Source organism: Mus caroli, unplaced genomic scaffold (assembly GCF_978045245.1).
Source record: "Mus caroli unplaced genomic scaffold, Mus_caroli_1 scaffold_15, whole genome shotgun sequence".
NCBI classification, from domain to species: domain Eukaryota; kingdom Metazoa; phylum Chordata; class Mammalia; order Rodentia; family Muridae; genus Mus; species Mus caroli.
The window spans coordinates 71,436,984-71,463,596 of NW_028227270.1; the positions used below are offsets into that span (position 1 = coordinate 71,436,984).

At 38.6% G+C, this 26,613-nt stretch overlaps 1 protein-coding gene across 3 annotated transcripts; it reads right to left on the reverse strand.

Annotated features, from left to right (window-relative positions):
- On the reverse strand, window positions 1–26,572 carry Nol8 (nucleolar protein 8). Of its 3 annotated transcripts, none has more exons than XM_085831100.1 (17): window positions 26,001–26,572; window positions 25,198–25,349; window positions 24,472–24,534; window positions 22,952–23,030; window positions 20,722–20,857; window positions 19,542–19,612; window positions 16,786–18,601; window positions 15,448–15,561; window positions 14,765–14,890; window positions 14,148–14,238; window positions 12,129–12,264; window positions 9,858–9,935; window positions 6,837–7,108; window positions 3,786–3,912; window positions 2,898–2,965; window positions 2,456–2,535; window positions 1–1,496 (listed from the first exon to the last, which is right to left on the reverse strand). In XM_085831100.1, the coding sequence occupies exons 2-17, from the start codon at window positions 25,334–25,336 to the stop codon at window positions 1,446–1,448; spliced, it is 3,447 nt and encodes a 1,148-aa protein (XP_085687226.1). In that variant the 5' UTR covers window positions 25,337–25,349; window positions 26,001–26,572; the 3' UTR covers window positions 1–1,445. The 3 variants fall into 3 exon arrangements, with proteins under 3 accessions (XP_085687226.1, XP_085687225.1, XP_085687224.1); XM_085831099.1 differs by having other exon boundaries at window positions 2–1,496; window positions 14,765–14,887; window positions 25,198–25,353; XM_085831098.1 differs by having other exon boundaries at window positions 2–1,496; window positions 25,198–25,353.
- Window positions 26,573–26,613: the final 41 nt, after the last annotated feature.

Consider the following 26,613-nt stretch of genomic DNA (forward strand, 5'->3'; position numbering starts at 1 on the left):
ACAGTGAGTGGGCCAGGCATTCAAGCAGAACCTCTATCCCCAGCTAATGCACACCAATGACTATATAGAGTAGGAAATCCTAACCAAATGAGGCGTACGAGAACAAAGTTGTGGCTTTTACTAGGATTATTTGCTAAGAAATGATGACATATGGTTTAAGTATCTTTCCACATAGCTTTTAATCTCTAAGTCTGAAATCCATGAAACAGAAATCTACAACAGGTCTTCCAACTGCTTAGTTCTTTGTACTCTATTTTACTTGTCCAAATGATTCCATCTCTCCAGTTCCTGTATATTATTTTACTAAAAGCAACAACCCCCCATAGGAGTCAAGCATCTGTGTGACATAAGAAGTGCAGAAATAATGGCTAACAACACAAGAACAGATCACAATAGATTTCTGTACTCAAGGAATAAATACTACACTGACTAAGATGCACATCATAGCCCAGTAAGACTCTTAGGACTAACACCCTTTTATACTGTCCATTTTAATAGGAGGCCTGTCTGTGTTGAATCTTGGCTAGATTTAGTGAAATATCAAACCTGCACTCCTATCTTAGGCTTAGGATCTGACTCCTGACTCTAAGTGGGCTTTTAGATAATTAGTATTTTTCATACCCGCATATCTAATTGGACTTTTGGGACAGGCCCAACTCCATAATAGATGAGGCTAAGGTCAAGAACACACTGGACTGTCTTTCTTCCCTGGTCCTCACAGAAATCTTAGGCGTTGGTCTGAATATCCCACATTTCGGGCAATTTGTCTTCAAAATATAAGTACATAGCTCAAAATTAAGTTGTAACTTATCTTTTTCTTTTTTAAATAAAAGACAAAATGAAGGTAAAGAGTATTTAATCAGGAATAAACACAAATATTATGAACCATTTATTAAAAAGTTCTATTTTGTCTTCAGAAATTACATCAGAAACTTACATCTGTACATACAGAACTCAAATTTAATTTGTACTTGAGTTTAAAAAGATAAATTAGAGGTATAGAATATTTAGCATAGCCAGAAATATTTAAACAAATACATCAAACCATTTATTAAACAAGGTTTCATGGACGCCTCCTGTCAGGAGACAGTCTCTAGTTTTTCAGAGTAAAGAACAAGAATGGATGCTGTTCTGAGGTGGGGTGTTGCTCAGTGTGATCTCAAATTCTGGGCTCAAATGATCCTCCCACTTCCCCTTCTAAAGTGCTGAGGCTACAATGTGTGTGTCACAACTGGCTCAGTTAATTTTAGCACAGTCACCAAGGAGGGAATGTATAAGAATTCCACAGAAATTGTCATCAGAATGATACATTAATTATCATCCAGGTTTGAATATTTTTCTACTATGAAATATCTTCTTTGTCAGTGAATGCTTTTCTGGGCTAATTTCTTTCAAGGGCTGGTGAGCAGTCTGCAATTCAATTCCAAAACCAAAGCTGACAATGGTTAATTTGCTTTCACCTTCCTTTTGGCTTCTTTATGTTTTTTCCGACATTCCTAAAAAACCATAAAATAAGAAGCTTTTATCAACAATAAACACAAATTTCGCACAGTAAACAAAGTATACTTAAAGTCGTAGAAACCCATTCTACAAACACTTCTGGGATGCACCGACTATAGTCAGACCTTGGCTACCTTGTGGGTTCTTTTCCCCTTCCACCCTTCTTCTCCCTTTTCACCCAACCTCCTCTTCCACCCTTTTGACCCCCTAACACTACATAGGAGAGAAAAAAGGATAGAAGGGGAGATGGTTGATGTTACAGTTAGACTACTTCCTGCTGATTGGGGAGTCAAGTTCCTTGAGGCAACTTTGAACTTTGCTATCAGGTTATCTAATTTTTTCTGGTTTCTTCATGGACTGTGTGGCGGGGAGGAAGGAATATCAAGACAGCTCAAGAGTAAAACTGTGCCCTTGAGAACATCGAGAAAGTGAGCCATTTCCAACAGATGTTACTCTGTTTATTCTAGGATAAAGTGTCTGTAGTGGGGAAGAGAAGCTGGAAGCTTAGCTATGGGAGGCTCAGGTATGGACAGAAGAGTTAACTGAGAACTCCAGCTGACTACCGTAAAGGTCCCTTCTACTCCGTTTCTGCTGCAAAGTTTTGAGTACATGATTTGATGAATTAAGTCAGTCAAGTCTATCTGTCCATCCATCCTCCCTTCCTTCCTTCCTTCCTTCCTTCCTTAAAGGCTTTCTATATACTTAATAAGCTCCCCATTCAAAATAAAAAAAATCTATCCACAGCATCTAATTTTTCAGACAGAACATGTCATAGTTGAAATAAACAAGCTCTAAGTTCTTTTTAGTAGTGTAATTCTAAGAGTTAAGTCATGTTCTCAGCTGTTATCATTTTATAATATGATATCTTATTTCTTATTGTTGTTATACTAGGGAAGAGTAACACTAATGCCATATCTTGATTTGGAGGAAATCAATATGGAGAAACGTAACTTACCAAAAGGAGACTACTTGTTCGGGCTTCCCAAGAATTTCTGCTAATACTACCTCCCACACCACTCCAGAATAAGTTAGAACCTACGGGAAAAACAGAAGCATGAGGTAGCCACATACTTACTAATAAAATGAACAATCTGATTAGTTCTTCATCAGCCTTAGAGATTTCATGTAGACTTCTAAGGCAGTGAACACTCTTGTATTTTAGCTTCTAAGCAAGTCCTTATACCAAAATAAGATGTGGTTGATTATAATAAGGAACAAGCAATGAACATGGTAGCAGAGGCACACTTGGCCCTCAGAATGCACTTAATAATGGATGGGAATAAATCACATTACAGAAGTGGCCAAGATTTCTAGACGTAGCTACTGTGTGAAGTACAGAGTACGTAAGAGTTGCACTACTCCTCGTCCCACACCACTGAATGGAAGAATGGACCTACCACGAAGTCTGTCGTCATTCTCAGAGAAAAAGAAAAATCTAATGGCCTCGTTCTCAGGAACCGCTTCTCTGAAAACACGAGGGAGAAAGGGCAGAAATTACTTTCAATATTTAAGAAGAAATTATTACAGCTGGTGTGACTGTGTGTTTATAATTTGGAAAGCGGAGGCAGAAAGATGAGGAATTCCAGGCAGCCTTAGCTGTATAACGAGATCAAGAGAAGTTTAGGCAATATAAGCTTGGTCTAAAACAAAAACAAGAAACCCAAGCAACAAGCAAAATAAAAACAGGAAAAATAATAGTGAAATTGTAAAATGTTCCTTTTAAAAAGTTGCTCTGCACTTTGCTCATGTTATAAAATGACCACACCCCCTCCTCCATCTAAAGTTTTGATATTGAGGAATTAAGTATGCACTCTAGATGTCAATACTCATTCCCACTGTTACCCTGTTTGCCAGTGTTCTCAAGCTGGCACCTAACTCAGCTGGAGCATCTGATTTCCAAACCAGGAGTGTTACCATCGGCCTTACTGCTGGCACACACTTCACCTGCCACCAGTTGCCATATGAAAATCACTGTTAAAAAAAAAAAGGTTAAGGGCTGGAGAGATGGCTCAGCAGTTAAGAGCACTGACTGCTCTTCAAGAAGTCCTAGCAACCACATGGTGGCTCACAACCATCTGTAATGGGATCTGATGCCCTCTTCTGGTCTGTTTGAAGACAGCTATCGTAAACTTATATACATAAAATAAGTAAATCTTAAAAAAAAAAAAAAAGAATTCTGAACAGAAACTGATAAAATTTGTTCCAGATACTTGCATAATGCTGCTGAAGCATGCCTGAGTCTAACTTTATAAACCACGACACATGCTTACACATAAACAGCTTACCCAGGGCTTGGCTTGCTGTGATCTGCTTCTTCAGCAATATCCTCTTCTTCTGAACTACTGTCTTGGAATCGGGGATCGTTTGGACAGACTATCTTCCCATGTTTCACTAGTTCGATTCTATAGGTGGCTATATTATTATGACAATAAAAGGCAATGCAATTATGGCTGAGCAACCATGTATTTATAAACACAGTAAAATGATTACCTGTACTATGTGAACATGACTAAATTTCTAATATGTTAAAACCAGATACCATCACTTTTTTTCCTCCAATTTTGGAGTTCAAATCCAAATGAGAGGCAAATATGCTACCACTGACCTATGGATGTACTTCCTAAAATAAGTAACATTATCTTTTTCAATTTTTTTTTTTTTTTCGAGACAGGGTTTCTCTGTGTAGCCCTGGCTGTCCTGGACCTCACTCTATAGACCAGGCTGGCCTCGAACACAGAAATCCACCTGCCTCTGCCTCCCCAGTGCTGAGATTAAAGGCATGCGCCACCATGCCCAGCTTATCTTTTTCAATTTTAAAATACTAAAAGCTACTGTTTAGAGTCATCAGATGAGGAATATAAAATTATAAAAAGAGCTAAAAGCTAAAGGTTTATAGATGAGTAATATAATTTTCAAAGAACAGGTAACCACTGCCTAAGTGCTGTTAAAAGAAGTCTATAGTGCCAGGCATGGGGGCATACACCTTTAGTCTTAGCACTTGGGAGGCACAGTCAAGTGAATCTCTGTGAGTTTGAGGCCAGAGTGGTCTACATAATGAGTTCCAGAACAACCAGAGCTATGTAAAGACCCTGTCTCAAAAAAACATTAAATAAAAAAAAAAACAAAGCCGGGCGTGGTGGCTCGTGCCTTTAATCCCAGCACTTGGAAGGCAGAGGCAGGCGGATTTCTGAGTTCGAGACCAGCCTCGTCTACAGAGCGAGTTCCAGGCCAGCCAGGACTACACAGAGAAACCCTGACTCGAAAAAACAAAAACAAAAACAAAAAAAAAAAAGAGAGAGAGAAAAAGAGGCCTACAAAAAAAGGAACTTATGTTTATGTTTTTGACTCTCAAAACTGCTTTCTAGAACTGCAGTGAGATTTGTCTGCATGATCACTCATGAGTTTCCAAGTTTCCAGCTTCTTAAAAAAAAAAAAAAAAAAAAAAAAAACCTAAACATAGGCCCACTTTACTTCTCACACTTGGCTCTCACAGTTAGAGTATTTGAGTTCATATTCCATTTAGTTGTCAGTCAAACTAACTGCACAGAAAAACATCAAGTAGAACACAGCGTACATCTCATTTATGTTTTGGAAAAGCTACTATGGTTTCTGTAGCTATTTTAGGAGTAGTCCAGTGCTGAAAGTAGGCATGTATCTGTAAACACATAGTGCTTTTAAACTGTATTAAATTTGTACATGTGCCAGTGAGAATACATGCGCTCAGAGCTAAAGAATTGGATCCCCTCGGAGATGGAGTTACAGGAGGTCATGAGCAACCTAATGTGGGTGCTGGAACCAAACCTAGGTAGTCTGCAAGAATAAAACATGTTCCTAACTGCTGGGTTACCTCCCAGCCCCATGCACTCTGTTTTAAATGTGCATCTTTGAAGCACATCACTGAAGTTAGCTGTGTACATCTGATGCTAGATAGTCATCTTGCCCTTTATAGGAAACTCCCACAATGTTGGACATACATCTTGAATACAGGTAAGGAACAGTCTTCTAAACGAAGTCTTAATCAGGTGTGGCACACATTTATTATCTTGGCACTCAAGAGGCTGAGAAAAAAAAAAAAAAAACCTAAGTTTGAGCTACATATTAAGTTCCGTGGTACCCTGGGATACACAGTAAGACCCTGTCTTCAAAGGAAAAAAGAAAGGCTAGAGAGATGGCTTAGTGTTTAAGAGCACTTTCTGATCTTTAAGAAGACCTGAATTTGGTATGCAGCTCCCATATCAGACAGTTCACAGCTATAGCTGCCTGTAACTCCTGCTCCAAGGGATCCTACCCCCTATTCTAGCCCTAGAGGGCATTTAGAGACTCACTTTCTCTCTCTCTCTCTCTCTCTCTCTCTCTCTCTCTCTCTCTCTCTCTCTCTCTCTCTCTCTCTCTCTCTCTCAAATTTTAAAGAAAGAAAATGGGAAGATTTTACATTTAAAAAATTTTTAAATATATGGAACTTGTTAGGGGTGGATATCCTGAAATTGGATATAAAATTGTAGGAGTTGCTTTTACACTTTTCTCTACATTGTGTCAAATCTAAAATAAGCTTTGAAATAAATGGCATATTGATGGCATGGTGTAATTGTATAAAACCAAAAAGGCTATCTTTTTCTTCCTTCTTGTAGGCCCCAACATTTCCAGCTGAAATAAGAACCATGATGTAGCCGGGCGTGGTGGCGCATGCCTTTAATCCCAGCACTCGGGAGGCAGAGGCAGGCGGATTTCTGAGTTCGAGGCCACCCTGGTCTACAAAGTGAGTGCCAGGACAGCCAGGGCTACACAGAGAAACCCTGTCTCGAAAAACCAAAAAAAAAAAAAAAAAAGAACCATGATTTAAATGTAGTTTTCTTGTTCCTGACTGTTTCTATGTAAACAAGGAACCTGTGGCATTAATGTCTAGCCTCCACTCATACAGCAGCTAGCCTGAGCAGTCTGCTGCTTCTAATGCAAAAACAGCTTTTCACACTTGTAGGAACATCACATTTATAATAAAGACACACTGATTCTAATACTGTTTATGCAGACTGGACAAAGGATCCTTTACTGAGGCAACACAAAATCCATTAATTTACTGTAAGTTTAACCAAGTTGAAATTGCCTGAAATAGGGCTGGTGAGATGGCTCAGTGGGTAAGAGCACCCGACTGCTCTTCCAAAGGTCCGGAGTTCAAATCCCAGCAACCACATGGTGGCTCACAACCATCTGTAATGAGATCTGACGCCCTCTTCTGGAGTGTCTGAAGACAGCTACAGTATACTTACATATAATAAATAAATAAATCTAAAAAAGAAAAAAGAAATTGCCTGAAATAAAAAAGTAGAAAAAAAACATACCATCCTTTTCATCTTTAGTGGCTGAATCAAAAAAAGAGAATGTAAAGCCAGTGGTTTGCTCGGGCCCACGTGCCAGTGTCTCGGCGTTCCTGATTTTTCCAGTCCCCTCTCTAGCACCAGCCTCAGTCCTGGGCGCATCTTCTTCCTTTTCATCTGTGTTGTTCATACTTTGGAATATTTCTTTCAAATCCGTAGCAATGTTATAATACATGTCTTGGGATACCTCAGGCAGCTTCTCAGCTTCTTCCTTTTTCTTCTTCCGTTTTGCCTTACTGAAATGACATATGGACATGAACATAACAAAGACAAGCTCTGAAAAGTCTCAACATCAGGAAGGGTAAACTACTTAAACACTTGTAACTTATCCTTCAATCTTGAGCAGAAGGATTTTTCTTTTACACACGTCACCTCTGGTAGATGCAGATACTACACGCGAGCACTTTCCTCTCGCTCCGTAAACTGAAATGTAGGGACTACATTATCATTCAGCTTTCATGAGTGTATTCTCATCTGCAAAATGAATGTGTTAATCCAGGTGGCTTCTGCGGTTATTTTAGTTTTATACTTCTGCAATTTTTATTACATCAATGGAGAAGAAATCAACTAAAAATCTTTTAAAGGTGAATTGTAAGTTTGATAAGTCTATTATTATCTTTTGCAAATATTTTTAGATTGTCATAATTTCTATATTTTAGAAATGAATATATTTTGTTTGATCTTAGATACAACATGTTTACAATATTTAGGTTTTAGCTAATAGAGTAAAATGTTTACCAGGTAAGAATCTATTCCATATAGTATATATAAGAAAAAGCAAAAATTCTTAATGTACTATATAAAATAAAAATGAACATGAGAATACTAAGAGCGTCAACTGCTCTTCCAAAGGTCGTGAGTTGAAATCCCAGCAACCACATGATGGCTCACAACCATCCATAACGAGATCTGATGCCTTCTTCTGGGGTGTCTGAAGACAGCTACACTGTACTTACATATAATAAATAAATCTTTTAAGAAAAAAAAATATTTGGTTATTTTTGGGTCTTTGGTTTTTTTCAAGACAGGGTTTCTCTGTGTAGCTGCTCTGACTTTGGACTCACATAGATCCAACTGCCTTTGCCTCCCAAGTGCTGAGATTTAAGGCGTGCCTAGCGAAAAAAAATTTTTTCATAAATATATTCTGATCATGTTTTCGTTTTCCCCAATTCTTAAGTTTCTCCCCACCCAACTTTATACTCCTTTTCTCTTTAAGCAAACAAGAACATAAAAAATAAAAAAAAACCCCACACATCCAAAACACACACAAAAAACAAAGTCTACAAAAAATACTATTGAGTTTGTTTTGTGTTGGCCAACTACTCTTGGATATGGGGTCTGCCCTGAAGTGTGGTTAATATACCCAGTGAGACACCATTGGAGAAAATGGATTTTTCCTTGGTTAACAGGTATCAACTGCAGATAGCTACTTGGTTAGGGGTGGCAGTTCATGCCCACATCTCCCTCTCAGGGCTGGGACACCATCTGACTTGAACTGGTGACGGCATTGTGAGTGTTGCCACACACTTTGAATTCATGTCTATTAGTCCAATTATGTCTAGAAGAAAGACACCGTTACCTTGGAGGGATCATCACCTTGGCCCACACTAGCTGAACTACCATATGGTAACTTTTAAATTTGTCCTTACTATTTTTAAGAGTTGGAAGTAAATTTTCCATTCCTGGAGCACAGACTCAACTTTGCTATCACTAGCATGTAATTTCTAAGACCAGGGTCATGGCAAAACCCTGAAAGGTCTTGAAGCTGTTAGTTGAAACCACATGGCCTTTAAGAAAGTGATAGGTAAGGGCTGGTAAAGTGAGGGAAATTGTATTGGGAATTAGAGGAGGAATTCTAGAAACACTGATACCTGTGGTAATGTAGAAAATAGAGCACAAACCTAAATAGCATGGAAATCTAGCTGAAGAGACAGCCAAACCACTAGAGATATTTTCTGGTTTTTTCTTTTCTTGTTACAGTGAAATGTTAAGAGGAAGAGTAAAAATAAAAGGGAGAGGGTTTTTCTTTTCTTTCTTTTTACAGGCACCAGTCATGGGTTTGATAATTCTTAAATCTTCAAAAGGCAAATGACATGAAATTTAACAAATGGTTCCTAAGCTGGGCAGTGGTGGTGCACGCCTTTAATTCCAGCACTTAGGAGGCAGAGGCAGGTGGATTTCTGAGTTTAAGGCCAACCTGGTCTACACAGTGAGTTCCAGGACACCCAGGGCTACACAGAGAAACCCTGTCTGGAAAAACAAACAAACAAACAAAGTTCCTAAGTGCAAACATCAAAAGACAGCACAGTGTACCCTGGAACTAGAGTTACAGACAGTAATGAGCTGCCTTGTGGGAATCAAACCTGGTGCATTGGAAAGAGCAACAAGTGCTCTAAAACCCTGAACCATCTCTCCTGTTGCCAAGAATGGCTTTGATAGGCTGGGGTAATTGATGAAAAAAAATCACATCATGCAAAAATTATCTATGTGAGCTGGCGCAGCTGATAAGGGAATTGACTATTCCTCCAGAGGACTTAGGTTCAATTCCCAGCATCCACACGCCAGCTCACCCTGTCTGTAAACTTCAGTTTGTCTGTAACTTCAGTTCCTGGGACCCAACACTCTCTTCTGGCTTCACAGGCACCAGGTGTGCATATGATGCATAGATGTACTGCAGGCAGGAAACCCATACACATAAGTTACACACATATGACACAAATTTCAATGTCTACATGCTTTTCTACTACCAAAGTAAAGAGAAATATTTATAACAGAGCCTATCTGACCTGCAAAGCCTTATTTCATTAATAATTACTCCCTTATAGAAAAATCTACAGACTTCAGTGTAAAAATAAAACAAAATTCTTTGATAAAGACTTTCACATAGCAAAGGAAATTCACTTATTTAAAAAGAGTTACTATATAGCTTATTAAATTACTCAGCAGCTTAAGTAGACTTTGAATGGAAAACAGTCTCCAATTTACCTTTCTTTTTCTTTATCTTCTTGTTTTCTTTCATAAATGGCATGGTCATGCTTTGTTGGGTCATAATGTACGATATCCCTGTATAGAACAAATAAAGATTGGAAGACACGAATTGAAACATTAATGGCAATTCATAAATTGTCACTATAATTAATAATTTAGGAGCTGTTAGGGTTAGTTTTAATTGTTAGCTTGACACAATGTGAAATCACCTTCAGAGAGTCTCAGGGAAGGAATGTCTATAAATTAGACTGAGCTGTGGGCATGTTAGGGGACAATTATTTTGATTACATTAATTGGGTGAGAGACTCACTCGTGTGGACACCACCACACCCTACAGAGTGGAGAACGTTAGCTGACTGAAAGAGTGCAGCACTCATTGCTCTGTTTCTGACTATGGGTGAGTCAGCCAGTTCCTCAAACTTCTGCCTCTGATTTTTCTACCATGATTGATTGCGATCTCAAGTTGAATTGGCATAATCCACTTTTCCCTTAAGCAACTTTTACTAGGATTATTTTGTGCCAGCAACTTGCAAGTAAACTAAGACGGGCAAAAAAAAAAAAAAAAAAAAAAAAAAAAAAGGCTAAATGGTCATCAAAAAGAATTATCATCTTGTTATAAACATTTAAATCTATTTGAGTATTCTTGGATCCCTTTTAACCTTAAAAATTACACCCAGGAGTGGTGATACACATCTTTAACCCCAACAGTACTCAGGAGGCAGAGGCAGGCATATTTCTGTGAATTCTGAGCCAGTCAGGACTACATAGGGACCCAGTCTCAAAACCAATAATAATTAAAATTAAAGAAAAAAAAATTGTCTTACACGGTACCTACTACTATGATGACCTGAGTTTAAGCCACATGGTGGGAAGGAAAAGGGAATCAAAAACTACCTTCTGATTACTGTGCACACACATGCACGCGCACACATTTAAGCAAATCACCTTAAAGCTGGATGTCATGGGTACACACTTGTAATCTCAGAACTCATGCAGAGATGGCAAGGTATTTGGGACCACTCTGAGCGGTTCCAAACCATATATAACTATATATAAGGGAAAAAGTGTTTTGAACAAATAGAGGCATATATAGATGAAGTACCTATGCTTTCCCCAGCTTGCAGAAAATAAATCTCAAAGGGTAAGACAAGTTTACATGAGGTACAGAAGAGAAAACTAATCACACGCTGACAACCAATTAGAAGCTGGATCCATGGGATCTAAAAGTTACACTAATCCAGTGGTCCAACCTTCCTAATGCTGTCACCTTTTAAGATAGTTCCTCGGGGCTAGTGAGATGGCTCTGTGGTTGAGAGCACCAACTGCTTTTCCGAAGGTCCTGAGTTCAGATCCCAGCAACCACATGGTGGCTCACAACCATCTGTGATGAGATCTGACTCTCTTTTTCTGGAATGTCTGAAGACAGCTACAGTGTACTTACATATAATAAATAAATATTAAAAAAAAAAGTTCCTCATGTTGTGGTGACCCCAACCATAGAACTATTTCGTTGCTACTTTATAGCTAATTTTGTTACTATTATGAATCATAATGTAAATATCTGGTATGCAGGATATCTGATATGTGACCCACCAAAGGGGTTATGATCTACAGGTTGAGTACTGAAACTAATGTCTTTAAAGTACTCATTTGAAAATGCCCATAATAATATTTGTACAGCTTAATAATTGGATAGTTAATATCTAAAGTCACTTCCAACTGGTTAACCAGTAAAGCAATGCTGCCATGACATCATGAATGGTATACACAAACTACTTAGAATTAGTTTTCTCTCTCCCTCTCCCTTCCCCTCTCCCTCCCTTCCTTCCTTTCTTTTTTTTTAAATTTGGTTGCTTTGTGAGACAAGGTGTATCTGTAGAGCTTTGGCTGTCCTGGAACTTGCTCTGTAGAACAAGCTCGCCTTGAACTCAAAAGATCAGTCTGTCTTAGCCTCCCAAATACTGCGAAGAAATAAAGCTGGTAACTGCCACACTTGGATTGAAAATGTCTTACAGTGAATAACCGGGTTAAAGAAAAGAACTTTTTGAAGTCTGACATGTCAACAACTGCTCTCTTCAGTAGTTTATGAAGGACTCAGCTGGGCTGGGGGTATAGCTCAGGGGAAAAGCAACTGACTAGGAAATACAAGGCCCTAGGTTAGACCACTATCATCTCAAGAACAAAACAACACAAAACATTAGTTTTAAATTAAGTTCACGAGACATTTATGGCAAAAACATCATGAATGCGACATGCCGTAGGCCATACTTAAATTTCTTAGCAGCCACCGATCCTTTGTTCGTAGGGTTGTTCACATTGATGTTCAAAACACTTTGCACAACATTCAGGGTTTTCTTTTTTTCTGCAGCAAGCTCGTCTTCATTCACTTTATGTTCATTTAGCTCTGGGGAAGAAGAATAACTAGTAACCTGTTGACAAGCACTGCTCGAGACTTCTCAGTCAGGCATGCATCCAAACACACTCAAAAGTACACTGAATGACAAGTTTGACCTTGTACTTGTTAATGTACCTCTCTCGAAGACTTCTTGCCACAAAAACTTAGAAATCACATGACTAACAAATGAAATACCCAACTTCTATTTGCAACTGAGAAAATAAAATCTAAATTTAATAATGTCTTTGGTGGCAAGTCTAAATATTATAAAGACTAAAAAATATAATACACACACATTTAACAAAAAAATATAGAGCTAAAATGATTACAGACTCTGATATTTCTTAACACTGTAAATGTGTTACCTAGATTACATGCTAAGTTTAAAACTGACAACCAGTGAATCAATTTTAATGACTATTAATGTGACATTTGCTTCAGTCTTTGACTTAGTAGTAAATATTGAAGAAAGACCCTGTACTTTACACACATCAACTCCATAAGTTGCTACCCATAACTGACAGAAACAAATACTAGAGAACCAAAGTTCAACAGCTAGTTTAGTTAAAAGCAGCATAAAAAGTTAAAACTGGGGGATGGAGAGATGGCTCAGCGATTAAGAGCACTGACTGCTCTTCCAGAGGTCCTGAGTTCAATTCACAGCAACCACATGGTGGCTCACAACCATCTGTAGATGGGATCTGATGCCCTCTTCTGGTGTGTCTGAAGACTGCAACAGTGTACTCATATAAATAAAATAAATCTTAAAAAAAAAAAAGTTAAAACTGTCAAGACTCTTTCAGATTAGGGCAGGAAATTACTAAAACAGAATCTAGAATTATTAATCTGATTTATGTTCTCTACAGAAAAGCCTGCACATTTTCTGAGGTTCAAAACGTGACTATTCATCTGGACAAAGAAATGCTTTAAAACAAAACACAAAAGAGGTGCACATCAGATTTACTCAAAAAACAGAGAAACACAAAGCTCACAAAGACTCAAGTTCTGTGATTGTGAAGGGAATGGGAAGTGCCCAGGGAAGGGAGACTCACTCATGGTGGCCAAGTGAGGGCACAGCTTATGGATACATTTGGACTTACTACTGTGACAAATCTCCAGGAAGTAGAATTAGGATACTTCTAATGACATCTTTACTGTTAGGGACACCCAAATAAGAATGAATGCAAGAAAATGGATTAGAAAAACAAAAACAAAAACAAAAACAAAAAAAACAAAACAAAACTAGGCTGGCAAGATGGTTGAGAGGATGAAGGTGCCTGCCTCCAAGACTAGCAACTTGATTTGGGGCCCAGAATAAACATAGTAAGAGTAAAAGAACCAACACCAGTAAGTTTTCCCTCTGACTTCCACATGCACAGTGTGGCACAAGTGTGATCACACACACACTCTCACTATGACATAATCTCACTATGAGATAATATATGTTAAGAAAATAAAAGCATCTAGCTGGGAGTTATGGTGCATGCTGTAATCTAAGCAGGAGTCTGAGGCAGGAGGATCACAAGTTTGATACCAGCATGGCCACTGCATAGTGGGAACCCTATGCATAGTGGGAACAACAAATGAACCAGCATTCTAAAACCAACCAACCCATCCCAAAACAAGCACCCAGGGCATTCACCAGAGGAAGACAAAGGCCCTTACTATTAAATGTAAATTAGACATCTGCTGTGCTTTCTAATTTAGTATAATTAAGTTATACTAAAAATATATATAAAGAAACTTAATGATCATTAATAAACATCTGACTACTACAAATTCAATTCCATTTATTTTAGGGTACAGTTTCTTCCTGTGTTATGTGAAGAAGAAACCCCAGGTGACTTCTTACATCACTAGCTTTAACACTGTTTGAACAATGAAATAGTTACCTTTCTTTTCGTCCTCACTGTCACTCTCTAAAAATCTAGAGTCCATGCGGAATCTCTCATCATTTCCAAACTGAGACTGCAGATCCATAAGCTACACAGAAAAAAGCATTGTCATAAGCACATTTTAAAAAAGTCTCTTAAGTGTACCTCCTCACACCCTGAAAGTCGTATTATCCTATGCATAAATGCATTGCCTATGAACCAGTAAGGGGTAAGAGAGAATTCATTCCCACAATAAAGACCCCACCCTAGAACTACCCTTTCTTAAGCTAGATTTTAGGATTAACTTCAAAACTTAGACCTGCTGCAACTGTTTCTATTTTTAGTCTTAACATGTAACAAAAAATATAGAGCTAAAGTGATTACAGACTCTGATATTTCTTAACACTGTAAATGTGTTACCTAGATTACATGCTAAGTTTAAAACTGACAACCAGTGAATCAATTTTAATGACTACTAATGTGACATTTGCTTCAGTCTTTGACTTAGTAGTAAATATTGAAGAAAGACCCTGTACTTTACACACATCAACTTCATAAGTTGCTACCCATAACTGACAGAAACAGACAAGTACTAGAGAACCAAAGTTCTCAAAGCTGTATTGGTTGTGGCTAACCTTCTGGCCAGCTCTGCCCTCAAACTGAGGTTTAATGCTGAACCTGGTGCTGTCCTCCTTGGGATCTGATTCTTCATCATCGCTGCTGTCAAACAGTTTCCCAGACGATTTACTCACAGATTCCTGCTATGCAGATAAAAACAGTGATGGGCATTAACCAAGGCAGGCAATCACCATTTTCTTCATAAAGTTCTTACTCCACACTTAAAAACCAACAACCCAAATGCATCCAGAGGAACAAATATGTGGTGGGCCAGATGAAACTCTCAACTCAGGAGTAGTTAACTGGATTCCTGGATCATTAATCCACTATTAATGAAAATCCCCTATTGCCACTTTGATTAAAGGAATTAATTATTATATGCAAGGACACTTCTTATAGTCTAGCATGAATACTGATGTGAGTTTACATATGAGGTAACAAACAGGTTCACGGGTGAGAAAATCTCCAAGAGCCCCGACATCTCAGGGTATTATAGATTGGGCAACTCTGGTTCTCACCCTAGGATTTTACACATGTAGTAGTTGTGTGGAGCTCTTGGTTAGGTACACACTGTAGTACCAGATGGATACAGAAGTTTTCAAAGTTTAAAGGCAGCCTGGGCTACACAGCATCCTCATCACAAAAAGAAAAACAAAACAGAGGGATTCTACAAAGTAGATTAATGTTTGGAAGGCCTTACTTTTATCAGCTCCTTTTCTGGACAGCTTTGCTCCTGAGTGGATGTCTCTTCCGTTTCACTTTCATTATCAGAAGCAAAGACAATGTGTGTTTTTTTGTCCTCTGGATGACCATCCTAGTGAAACACAAGCAGCATTACATTTCATGACAGCCAACTGTATATCTATGTCCATATCCACCATCTTCTCCTCCCAACTCCTATCCTTCCTTTCTTTCTTCAGGGAATAACATTATCATCTGCTATGTTTCCAAAACAGCCTTAGGCCTCCTTTCTCTCTGTATCCAGTAACAACCAAATTCTATTAACTTGACCTCAGTATTTTTAAGAACCACCACTGCCATGGTTGTGGACCTTGACATCTGAAAGGTTCTCTTTGCTTCCAGATCTGACCCCATTATATTTATTTTTTAAGCCATGGCCTGAAGGATCTCTTAAAACAAACTTTATCTATAAAGATTTAGACACTGTAGGTCTCAGACAGTGTTTGTTATGTATTAAACTATTAGGGCTGGATGATCTATATATTGTAATGTGATAATTCTCATTTCAAAATTTACACAACTAATCTTCAATGCCTTCATTAAAGTTCTTAGTTTTTCACAGCTTTAGAAAAAAAGTCCCACTCCTTGCAGTATCTGAATAACCCATCCTTTCCAATTATTGCTGCTTCATCTTTTGCCTTGACACTATAAACACTAGTGTCACTGAAACAATTTAGACAAATGGTTCCTTTTTTAGTAAGATCTTTCCTCTCCCTTGCTGCCTACCCATATCAATCTAATTCCTTCTAATCCCTTCATGTTACTCTGTATGGGTTGAGGCTACCTAACTACTTTGGTGTTCTAAGAGACTGTGACTGCCTGCTTGCCATACAACGCATCAATAGCTGCATTGGTCTCAGTACTTAACCATTATTCTGTGCTGCTGGAGGAATGAACAAAGACTCACTACAGTAAATGCCATCAAGGTTTATACTATTCTTGCTGTAATCACTATACAAATTAGTTTCTTTTTTTTTTTTTTTTTTTGGTTTTTTCAAGACAGGGTTTCTCTGTGTAGCCCTGACTGTCCTGGAACTCACTCTGTAGACCAGGCTGTCCACCTGCCTCTGCCTCCCAAGTGCTGGGATTAAAGGCGTTGCTACCATGCCCGGCACAAATTAGTTTCTTAATGAGGTGATAAATTATAGATAACTGCAACTGTTTAGTATAGACTCAATAGCACAGGTGAAAAGTAGTGACTGTGACGAGGACAATGAGCTCCACCCACCTACACGACAAGAAAAACCTGGACCTTGAGAACACTCTTATTAGATCCATAGAATGAAAATGCACTCACCAAATTTGCCAGTGCACTATGCACCAGTTTTTTCTGTACTTCTCTGGCTTTCTGCCACGCTGCCAAGGCTGCCAATCGCTTCTGGTTGTCTTCAACTTGTTTATCCTTAGCATTTATACAGGATGCATTACCATCAGAAAGTGAGAAACCAGCTGGGCTTTTCTGAGGGTCTTCCCTGGGAGACACCTTTGATGATTTCTCAAGAGATTCAAGGTTGCTTAAATTGCTCCTCTCTTTCTTTAAAGCTTTTCTACTTTCAGACAAATGGCAAGCGTCTCCATCAGAGTCTACCTTGTGACTGTTGGCACTAAGATGTAGGGATGTTTTAGCTTTCAATGGCAACGGACATGGGAGAGGATTTGTACTTCCCTTGTCACAACTAGTAGAGGACATTGCTTTATGGTTCTGGTTCTCAAAAGTACACTGTCTTTTTGGAGGCTGAATGTGGTTTGGGTGATTCACCTTCTTTGCAGGTTGGCATGAAGTTAGTTTGCTTGATGAGCCATTAACACACTTAAATCCATTTTCCATCAAACTTCTATTGTGATCTTCATGTTTTAAGGAACTGTGAGGCCCACCCACAGTATTAAAGGCAATATTCTCTTTCAAAGCTTTGTCCACTGACTCCTTTGCATAGAGACAGCCTATTCCCTTGAAGGCTTGGAATTTTGGCTTTAAGATATCTTCCTCCGATTTTTGTTTGCTGTAAGTGTTCTCGTCCTCTAAAAGGGAGGCCACAATCTCCTCAGGAAGAATGCACTGTTGTCTGCCATTGTACAGGTCACCAGAAGTCTTGGGATTCTTGGAGGTTGTGTCAAATTTGCAGTGACTGTCATTTTGTGGACCATTAGTCTCACTGTCTTTTCCTGGAAACTTCCGATGACTGCCAGCCAACTGCTCCAAGTCAGCCAAAGTGAGACTCACACGGGGACAGTTTTCCATCAAGGCTTTATATTCTTCATCTTCTTCGGACTCTTCACTGTCACTGCCACTGGAGTCAGGTGGAAATTTGGGATTTACAAACTTTACTCCATGACACGGGGCTGATTTTTTGTTGCTGTTAGTTCCTTGTACTTTTATACAGTCATTAGAAGGTTCTATCTTTTGGAAAGAACTTTTCTTGCTTACAGTCCTTTCTGGTTGTGAAAATTCTGCACTGTTTTTGACCTTAGCATTGTTTTTTTTCATTGCAATAATTTCATCTGTATCACTTGAATCATATTCATGGTTATTTCCTAAGCTTGCTGAAGAAGAAAGTCTGTGAATATTTGATTTGAAATCATCCCTAACAACTTCAAAAGTATCATGTTCAGAGTCATTGACTGAGGAATGCCCAGGTTTCTCTCTGTTTTCTTCTTTTGCAACCATCACTTTTAATTCATCTTCCGAGTCAATGTCATCATCAGACATGCTACTTTTATTCCAGATAATTTCAAAGTCAGAATTATGAAAAACCACATGTTTAGGTTTCTGAGTACCAGAAGTGGACACAAGGAGTGGTTTAGAAGGATTCACAGTACTAGGGGCTGTCCCGTGTGCAGTCACAGGATGTGTTGATTTGTTCCTCTCCATTACCTGATTAGTCCTTAGACCAATATTAGAAACCTTGGACTCCCTGGGATCATCGCTCTTCTGCACTTTCTTGACCTTTTGAGGAGGGATATGAAAGTCAGAGAACTCTCCTCGACGTTTCTTACTCATAGGGTCATTGCCTCCTTCCAATTCCCAAGTGAGTTCAGTTATGGGAGTGGTTTCTGTCAAATTCTCTGGAATCTTTTTTATATTGTGGCAGTATTTTGATGGATCATATTTCATAATGTTACTCAGTCAAGGACAAAGCAAGAGCAGCAGGTGTTAGGGAGACCTACCAATCTTATGAAACAGGAAAGCTGTTTAACCTTGAATAAGCCCTTTATTCTATCTTCCTTCAATTTCCCATCAAACAAATGAGCATCCCACATGGTAAGCCTCTAGGCTTTATGAAAGTGAACTGTAACATATCCAAAGCTAAAATCAAGCACCACCACTATCAGATGAGAGAAGTATAAACATTACAGCAATCTCTTTGGTACATACATACCCTCTGGCCAGGTTTTCAAAGTCTCAGATAACGGACCTTGTGGAACAGACATTAGAATTTTCTCACTTTGGATTCCATATTATTTTGCCATACACTATTTCTTGCTTATCAGCCAGCCTATTTGTACCTAGTATCTTCTTTTTAGAACTAATTTACACCATCAGTTTTCTATCCATTTCTCCTAAGTTTTCTTTAACAATGGCCTCGTTTTTTATTCTCGAATTACTTCATTAGCAATGCCTTGTAAATCCCTATATAGTAAGATTTTGTTTTTTGAGACAGGATCTTAGTTCATAGTCCCAGTTGGCCTGGAACTTGCCATGTAAAGCAGAGTAGACTTAAACTCAAAGAGATCTGTCTGCCTCAGCTTCCCAAGCGCTGGGATTAAAGGTATTCACCACCATGGCCAGCTTATCATAGATTTTTGTATTAACAAATGACAATGTTTCCTTGGCATTCATAATTTGTATCACCCAACTACATAAAACTTCATATCACCCATTATTCTCACTGTGCTTTCTACATGCAGATGACTTAGCGCTAACCTTGCAGAGAAAGGTAAAAATATGCTGAAACAATTAAAACTTTATTGATAGACGCAGTAAAATTCTAAAGCTATTCTATTCCACCATCACTCTGGGAAATAATAGTTACTGTGAAATGCCAACCAAAGGATATTTTATGTTTTTGTTGATTCTTAAGGTGAAGAACAGGTAAGACTCTTCCAAACTTACTCACAACCCAATTCTAAAAGATAAGGGGGAAAAAAAAAGAGAGAGGACTTATGATTATCACAAATATAAGCAAAGTAATACATAAATGTAACTTTTTTAAATGTTGAGCTCACAATGGACTACTATTACAGTGGAACTTAGTTTTCTGATAGTAAAAGGTATTAAAGAAGAAAAGTATAAGGAAACAAAAACAAAGAAAATTCCAACTATATCATAGATAGTACATTACACATACACATATACAGCTATTAAAAATGCAACCACAGCCTCATATTTACCCAAGTTGGTAAGGTGTTTGGCTAGCATGCTTGAAGCCCTGACTTCTATCCCAGAACCTTATGAACCGGATATGGTTGGGACACACCTGTAATCCCAGCACCTAAGAGGTTGTTAGGTAAGAGGTAGTCAGGAGGATCAAAAGTTCAAGGCCATCCTCGGCTGATATAACACCATCAAGCCAGCCAAAAGCCCAGCACAGATGGGATAAGCCCTCTAGAAGTCCCACCCATGCCGAGAGCTACTGGCAACTGATAGCTCCTGGGAGAGAAGAGTTAAGTTTCCTTTGGAACTGGCAACTCAAAGGCTCTAGTAGATGGTCCTGAACCTATGTACATACAGATTAGTACTAAGTGGAGTCAGTGAGTTGAGAGAGAGCGAGAGAGAGCAAGAGAGGAGAGAGTGAGAGAGCGAGAGAGAGAGCGAGAAGTTGGGAGGAAAAGTAGTGCTGGGAATACAGAGAAATTAGAGAGGAAGGAAAAGGAAATGGATTTGATCAAAATATATCATATGCATGTATGAAATCCTAAAACAGTAACAATAAAAACAAATAGTGCTGAAGCAAGTGAGAAAATAAATAGCAAACTTGGGTCCTGTCTGTCCATCAAACACCTATGTCCTTAGAAAGAGTCTCCACCTAATTTGGATTTCTCTATATACAAAATGGTGGGGGAATTGTGCTGACTGAATACTTACAACGCAGGCTGAAAATGAAAATCTAATAAAACCCCCAACCTATAGGCCGACTGCTCCAAAGTGGAGAAAAAGCATCTGCGTTGGCTGTCCCAACTACAAATACGAGGTCTCAGGAGACACGACTGGCGCAGTCTACTTAAGGAGACTCACTTGATGTCCTGGCACCTCTGTCCCAGGCACAGCCTTCATATGGAAATCCACTCCTCCCATCTTTTCCAATAAGGTGCTGTTGCCTGTGGTTGATTTTTCTTTCTTTGCTTTTGCTTCTTCTCTTTCTTGGGCCAATCTGAAGTGAGTAGAAGTAAAAACAAATCAGCTATGAAAATGTTTAGGTATGCCATTCAGGTAACCCTAAGTGAACACCAAACATCTTTACAGTATTAAAAGAACAAAATAAAATAAAATATTCTTTTGTTTGCCTATTTGTTTTTCCAAGCAAGGTTTCACTGTGTGGCCCTGGCTGTTCTGGAACTTTCTCTGTCGACCACGATGGCCTCAAATTCACAAAGATCCACCTGCCTCTGCCTCTGCCTGAGTGCTGGGATTAAAGCGTGTATGCTACCACTGCGCAGCTAAAATACTTCTTTAAAAGAATAATTACTTATACTATTTTCTAAACATACAAAACATTTTTATTGTAGAATGACTAGAAAATATTGAAAAGTGAAGCAAACCAAGTATTTCTTTAATGCCACATTTTGTTAACACTTGGCTACATCAGCTTCCATATTATTCACAAAAATGTAAATTGTAATCTAAATAATATCCCTCCCCCTCCTGTGCTCTGCTACAGGAGGTGCCTCAAACTTCTTCATGGTAGATAAGAGATCACAAACCGTGAGCTACACTGATATACTTTTTTTTTTTAATGCCAGGATAGTGTCAATTCCAGGATATCATGTATGCTAAGCAATCTGTCATGACTACATATCCAACCCTTTCTTACACTGTATTCTTAAATGTTTTCCATTTTGAAAATTCCCAAATGCATCTAATCTAATCCCTCTGAAAAATCAGCTTTCTGACTACGAAAGCTCTAATGGTTCTTATACAATCTTGCTATGAAATCACATATAGAATTAGTTTTATGCAATCTTGTTATGAAATCGTATGCAGAATTAGTCTTATGTCTCTGGGAATGTCCCCATAGGCTCATTTATTTGAACACTTGGTCCCCAGTTGAACTGTTTGGTTAGGTTAGAAGGTGTGGCCTTGCTGAAGGAGGTGCTTGAGGTTTCAAAAGTTCCGGCTATTCTCAGTTAGCTGTCTCTCTTTCTCGTGGCTGTGAATCAGACATAAGCTTTCAGCTACTGTGCCAGCACTGTGCTTGCCTGCCTGAGGGACTCCCAAATGCAATCACTGCTTAGTAACAACAACACTAAGACAGTCTCTTTTTTTTTTTTTTTTTTTTTGGTTTTTCGAGACAGGGTTTCTCTGTGTAGCCCTGGCTGTCCTGGAACTCACTTTGTAGACCAGGCTGGCCTCAAACTCAGAAATCCACCTGCCTCTGCCTCCCAAGTGCTGGGATTAAAGGTGTGCGCCACCACGCCCAGCTGTAAGACAGTCTCTTATGTATATACCTTCTTTCTCTTTCTTTGCATGGCACATTTAATGGTCAAAATCAACATATGTAATTTAGTATCATCTGTAATAACTTAACTCTAAGATATGGGAAACTATACTTTTTGACAAAAACCCTGAAAAACACTTTCACACTTATAAGACATCCTCACAGATCATCTACAGATAGCAAGAGGTAGAGTTTAAATGACTTTTAGTAAAGAGACACAGAAATCAGCCATTTCCGATATCATGCAGGTAGTTGTTACAAAAGAGGGGAAGCCTAAGATTGTATGAGAAAGGAATAATAAACATATACATATATACTAACATTTCTGTTGCTGTGATAAAATGTCCCATGTAAAAAGCAGCCCAGGGGAGAAATGATTAAGATCCTGACTCTGGGTTCTGTTCATTATAGTTCACTGCAGAGTAGTCAAGGCAGTAACCACATCCACAGCAATGAGAAGAAACAGAATAAATGAATGCACGCATAGTCCTCACTTCCCTCTCTACTCTCATACAATCAAAGGCTTCAAACTAGGACATGGCACCATCCACTTTCAGGCTCAGGCTGCCCACATCAATGAAGGAATCAAAACCATCTGCCACAAACAACCACAAGCCAACCAAACACAGATAATAATAATAATACACATTAGAATTCTCTTCCCAGCTTATTCTAGGTTGTATCAAGTTGAGAAGCAAATCATGACAACTAGTAATATATTACTCAATCATTTCAAATTAGTCAGGTAAACTTATAAAAACAATTACACTACAAAGAAATGGGTTTAAATAAATGTGAGGCAAACCTTACCTGTGTAAAAAGCTTTCTTTAGCTAGCTGAATTTGTAGTGTTCCACCTTTCCATTTTGTTTTGTTTAAAATAGACATACCTATAAGGTAAAGAATTAACAAAGTTTATTTCAATGCAAAACTATTTCAACAAGGTTTTTTTTTTCTCTCTAATTACTTAGTACTGGGAAAAATAGGCTTATTTGTTACAGAGACACCTACATGTCAAAGAAAGACAAATAAATAAATAAGCTTATTTTTATTTCATGCTTGAGTGTGTATATTCCAATGTTAGAATGCACGTTTGTGTGTGGGTGCCCATGGAGGCTAAAGAGGGCATCAGATGCCCTGGAATCTGTCACTGTAATCCACCCATGTGGATATTAGGAACTGAACTTGGGCCCGCTGCAGCAGTAGCAGGCATTCTAGACTACTGAGTCATCCCTGCAGCCCCAGGTTCTTATGATCCCTATTTCTCAGTCACTTGAACACTAACAGAAAATTATGCAGAAACTATAAAGCAAACCTTATGTGCAATTTGTTTATAGACTCATTTTAGGAACTTCTGGTAAATAATTATTCACTACTTTATTTTCCACATGGCAAATAATCAATTAAATCTTTTCAGGGTGAACTAGTGCACATTTTGGGATCTTGTAGCATTTTAATTATTCTCCTCAATCCAATTATCACTGCAAAGCAGGCACACATTGGCTAGTGACGGCGCTATGCTTCAACTGTTGTGCCCTAGTAGTTGATTTTCTGATAACTATTGTCAGCTTCCTTACTGTAAGCACTAACAAAACTTTCCAAGCAGGAGATATTTTACTATGTACTATGGATTATTGAAGTTACTCCTTATAATAGCATTATTAGGTAAGGCACTGTACCTTCTACCTCATATATACTCTCAGCAAGGATAATCTCTTCACAAATGAAATGATCAAAGGCTGACTGTCCTCTCCCAGTGGCACCTGCCCTTCACTATTTCTTTTTTTGACTTCCAAGAGACTGCAATACTTTAACTGCATCGACTGAACGATAAATCATCTCCACCTTTTTAGGCACTGAAAGCTAGTATTTAGCCTTATCTTTACTAATCTTATAATAAGAATACCACAGTTTCAAAGATATGCTCTGGCAAGGTCATATTCTAATGACCTTGGTCATATTCAAGGACCTTTTATAACAGGTCTTACTGACATAGGATTGGCTGCCCAAAAAACAAAGAGACGGAGGAAAGATATGCCCTAATGACAAGTGGGATAAATGTAATAGGCAATTTCTATAGACAGTTTGGTCCTTTGTTCAAATTGTTTGAAAACACTAGTTTCTGAGCAAAGTGCCAATGTGTGATACCATACCTTCTGTCACAAACACATCTGAAACCCGAGATAAAGGGCTTGATAAATTCTCTTGATCATGGTTGTCCATCTACAAAACTTCTAAGTGACTAGCAAGGCTTAGCTATGGAACCAAAGTAATTTCAAGTTACACAACTACACTAACCATTAGAATAAAAAAAATACATGATGATCTTACATTTCTTCAGGTCCGCTTCTGTTATTTGAATGTTAACATACGCAAAGACTTTCTGTGAATTTCCTACCAAGAAAAAAAAAAAATTAAGTTGATTTAAATCCTTATCCAGAAAACAATGTACATCTTAATAGCCCTCTCTTTACTTTTTTTTTTTGAGTCAGGGTCTCTCTATTATATAGGACTGGCTGTCCTGTAACTCATTATGTAGACCAGACTGGCCCTGAATATACATCTGCCTCAGCCCCTCGAGTTCTAATCAAAAAATATGAAACACCACATCCAGCCTTAAGAAGCTATCCAAGCTCAAAAAGTGCGTTCATAGATATTTATTCTTTGAAAGAAAATATTTTTTACCTCACTGACTAAAGTCTGCATTTTTATAAACATGATCAAAATATTTCAAAATGAGTAAAAAAAAACCCTGAAGTAATCAGTTCAGACACCTCTTAATAGTATATTAGTGCGTAATCAGTTCAGACATCCTGATTGTTAATGACACTCTACTTAATAAGACGATGTTAGAATGTTGACTCCGAAAATTCAAAGTACAGATGTTTTAGAAATTCAAATGTTTTATACTTTTTCTGGTTTCAAAATTAATTTTCATATGAAATAATTCCAGGATGCCATACATGATGTTTAGCACTAACATTCAGCCCTGGGGCTGCTTCCCCTGTAATATCATTGACGTTGTCTGTCTTTAACTAACTCGTGTTATAGATTTACCTTGGTCATCTTTCCGAGTGATGATCTCCACGTCAGAAACTTCTCCAAATCTGCTGAACTGACTTTGTAGGTCTGTCTCAGAAATGCCCTGTCCAAGTCCACCTACAAAGAGGCGCTTCATTTCTCTGTTGGCTTTCATGGATGTTGGACATCTATCTGGAAAAGTTAATTTTGGACAGAAAAACAATTTAGTAGTTTTCCAGAAATTTAACACAACTCTTTCCCCTGAAACTTCTGTGTCAACTTCATCTTATGAAGCTATGTCTCTTCATATGTATTGCTTTCAGATTTTATCAGTGGAGATTTTACAAAGGCCCTCCATCCACATTCTCAATGAACACACTTTGCAACTGCACCTAAGTGCAGCACATCCACATATCTTCTCCCAACAACCACAGCTATTATATCTTACCCTTATTGTTTTTTTATTCGAAATACTGCCCCCCGATTCATTTCTACATTTTTACCTTAACATATACTGGCAAAAATAGTAAGCTAACGGATAAAAATACCTTCATCCTGGAACTCCAGTCATAACAAAGTCTGCAATTACAATAGCATGGCAAAATACAAGTGTCCCCTAAGCGCTGTTAAATCACAAAGAGGGCAACTTATGTTATACCTAAAATATGTTTCCCCACTGTGTGCCTGTATTGTTCAAAGCAGTCTGAGTGGATCTCATCGGTCAGGGGAGTAGGAGCGGTTACGGCTTTTCCCAGTGCCACTTAGAAAACAGTAGTGGTGACAGCAAGGATTATAATGAAGTCTAATTTCGGAACCCGGAATTGTTAACACTGTCCTACCAAGATTGCTGGAAACGTTTTCCAGAGGTCGCTCCATCTCGTTTAGCTCTTGGCAGATGTTCAGCTCTCACTCAAACCTTTCTCAAAAGTTGGCTGTCTCCTTCCAAGCGAGATCACTAAATAGCGGCAGAAGCCCAAAGCAAAGGCCAGCAGTCTGGGAAAAAACCTACAGTGTACCCCTTCTTGGCAGCCACCGCCCCATCCTTCCAACCCTGCCTTCTCTCTCCGAGAAGCCCCTAAGGAAGGAGAGGAGAGGCTAAGCCCATCACTTCTCACGAGCAAACACTCTTCCTCAGGACGCTGGTCCGACTCAGCTCTTGCCCGGCGTACCCCTTAACGTCTAATAACACGTGCCGGCAAGTGCATTTTCCTTTCCTTCCTACAAGGTTTCCAACCCAATCTCCTAAGGTTCCGTTATCCCGCAGATCCAGAGGGCTCTTTATTTCCTCCGCCTTCGCTTTTACTGACGTTCTGTTAGTTCTCCTCCACGTTGTAAAACTAACAGAGTGTGAGAAAGAAAAATAAAAATCGGTAATTCCTACAAAAAAGACACTCTGCCGCGTGGTTCCTGATTTCCGGTTCAAGTAGGCGGAAGTGAAGAAGCGGAACCAAA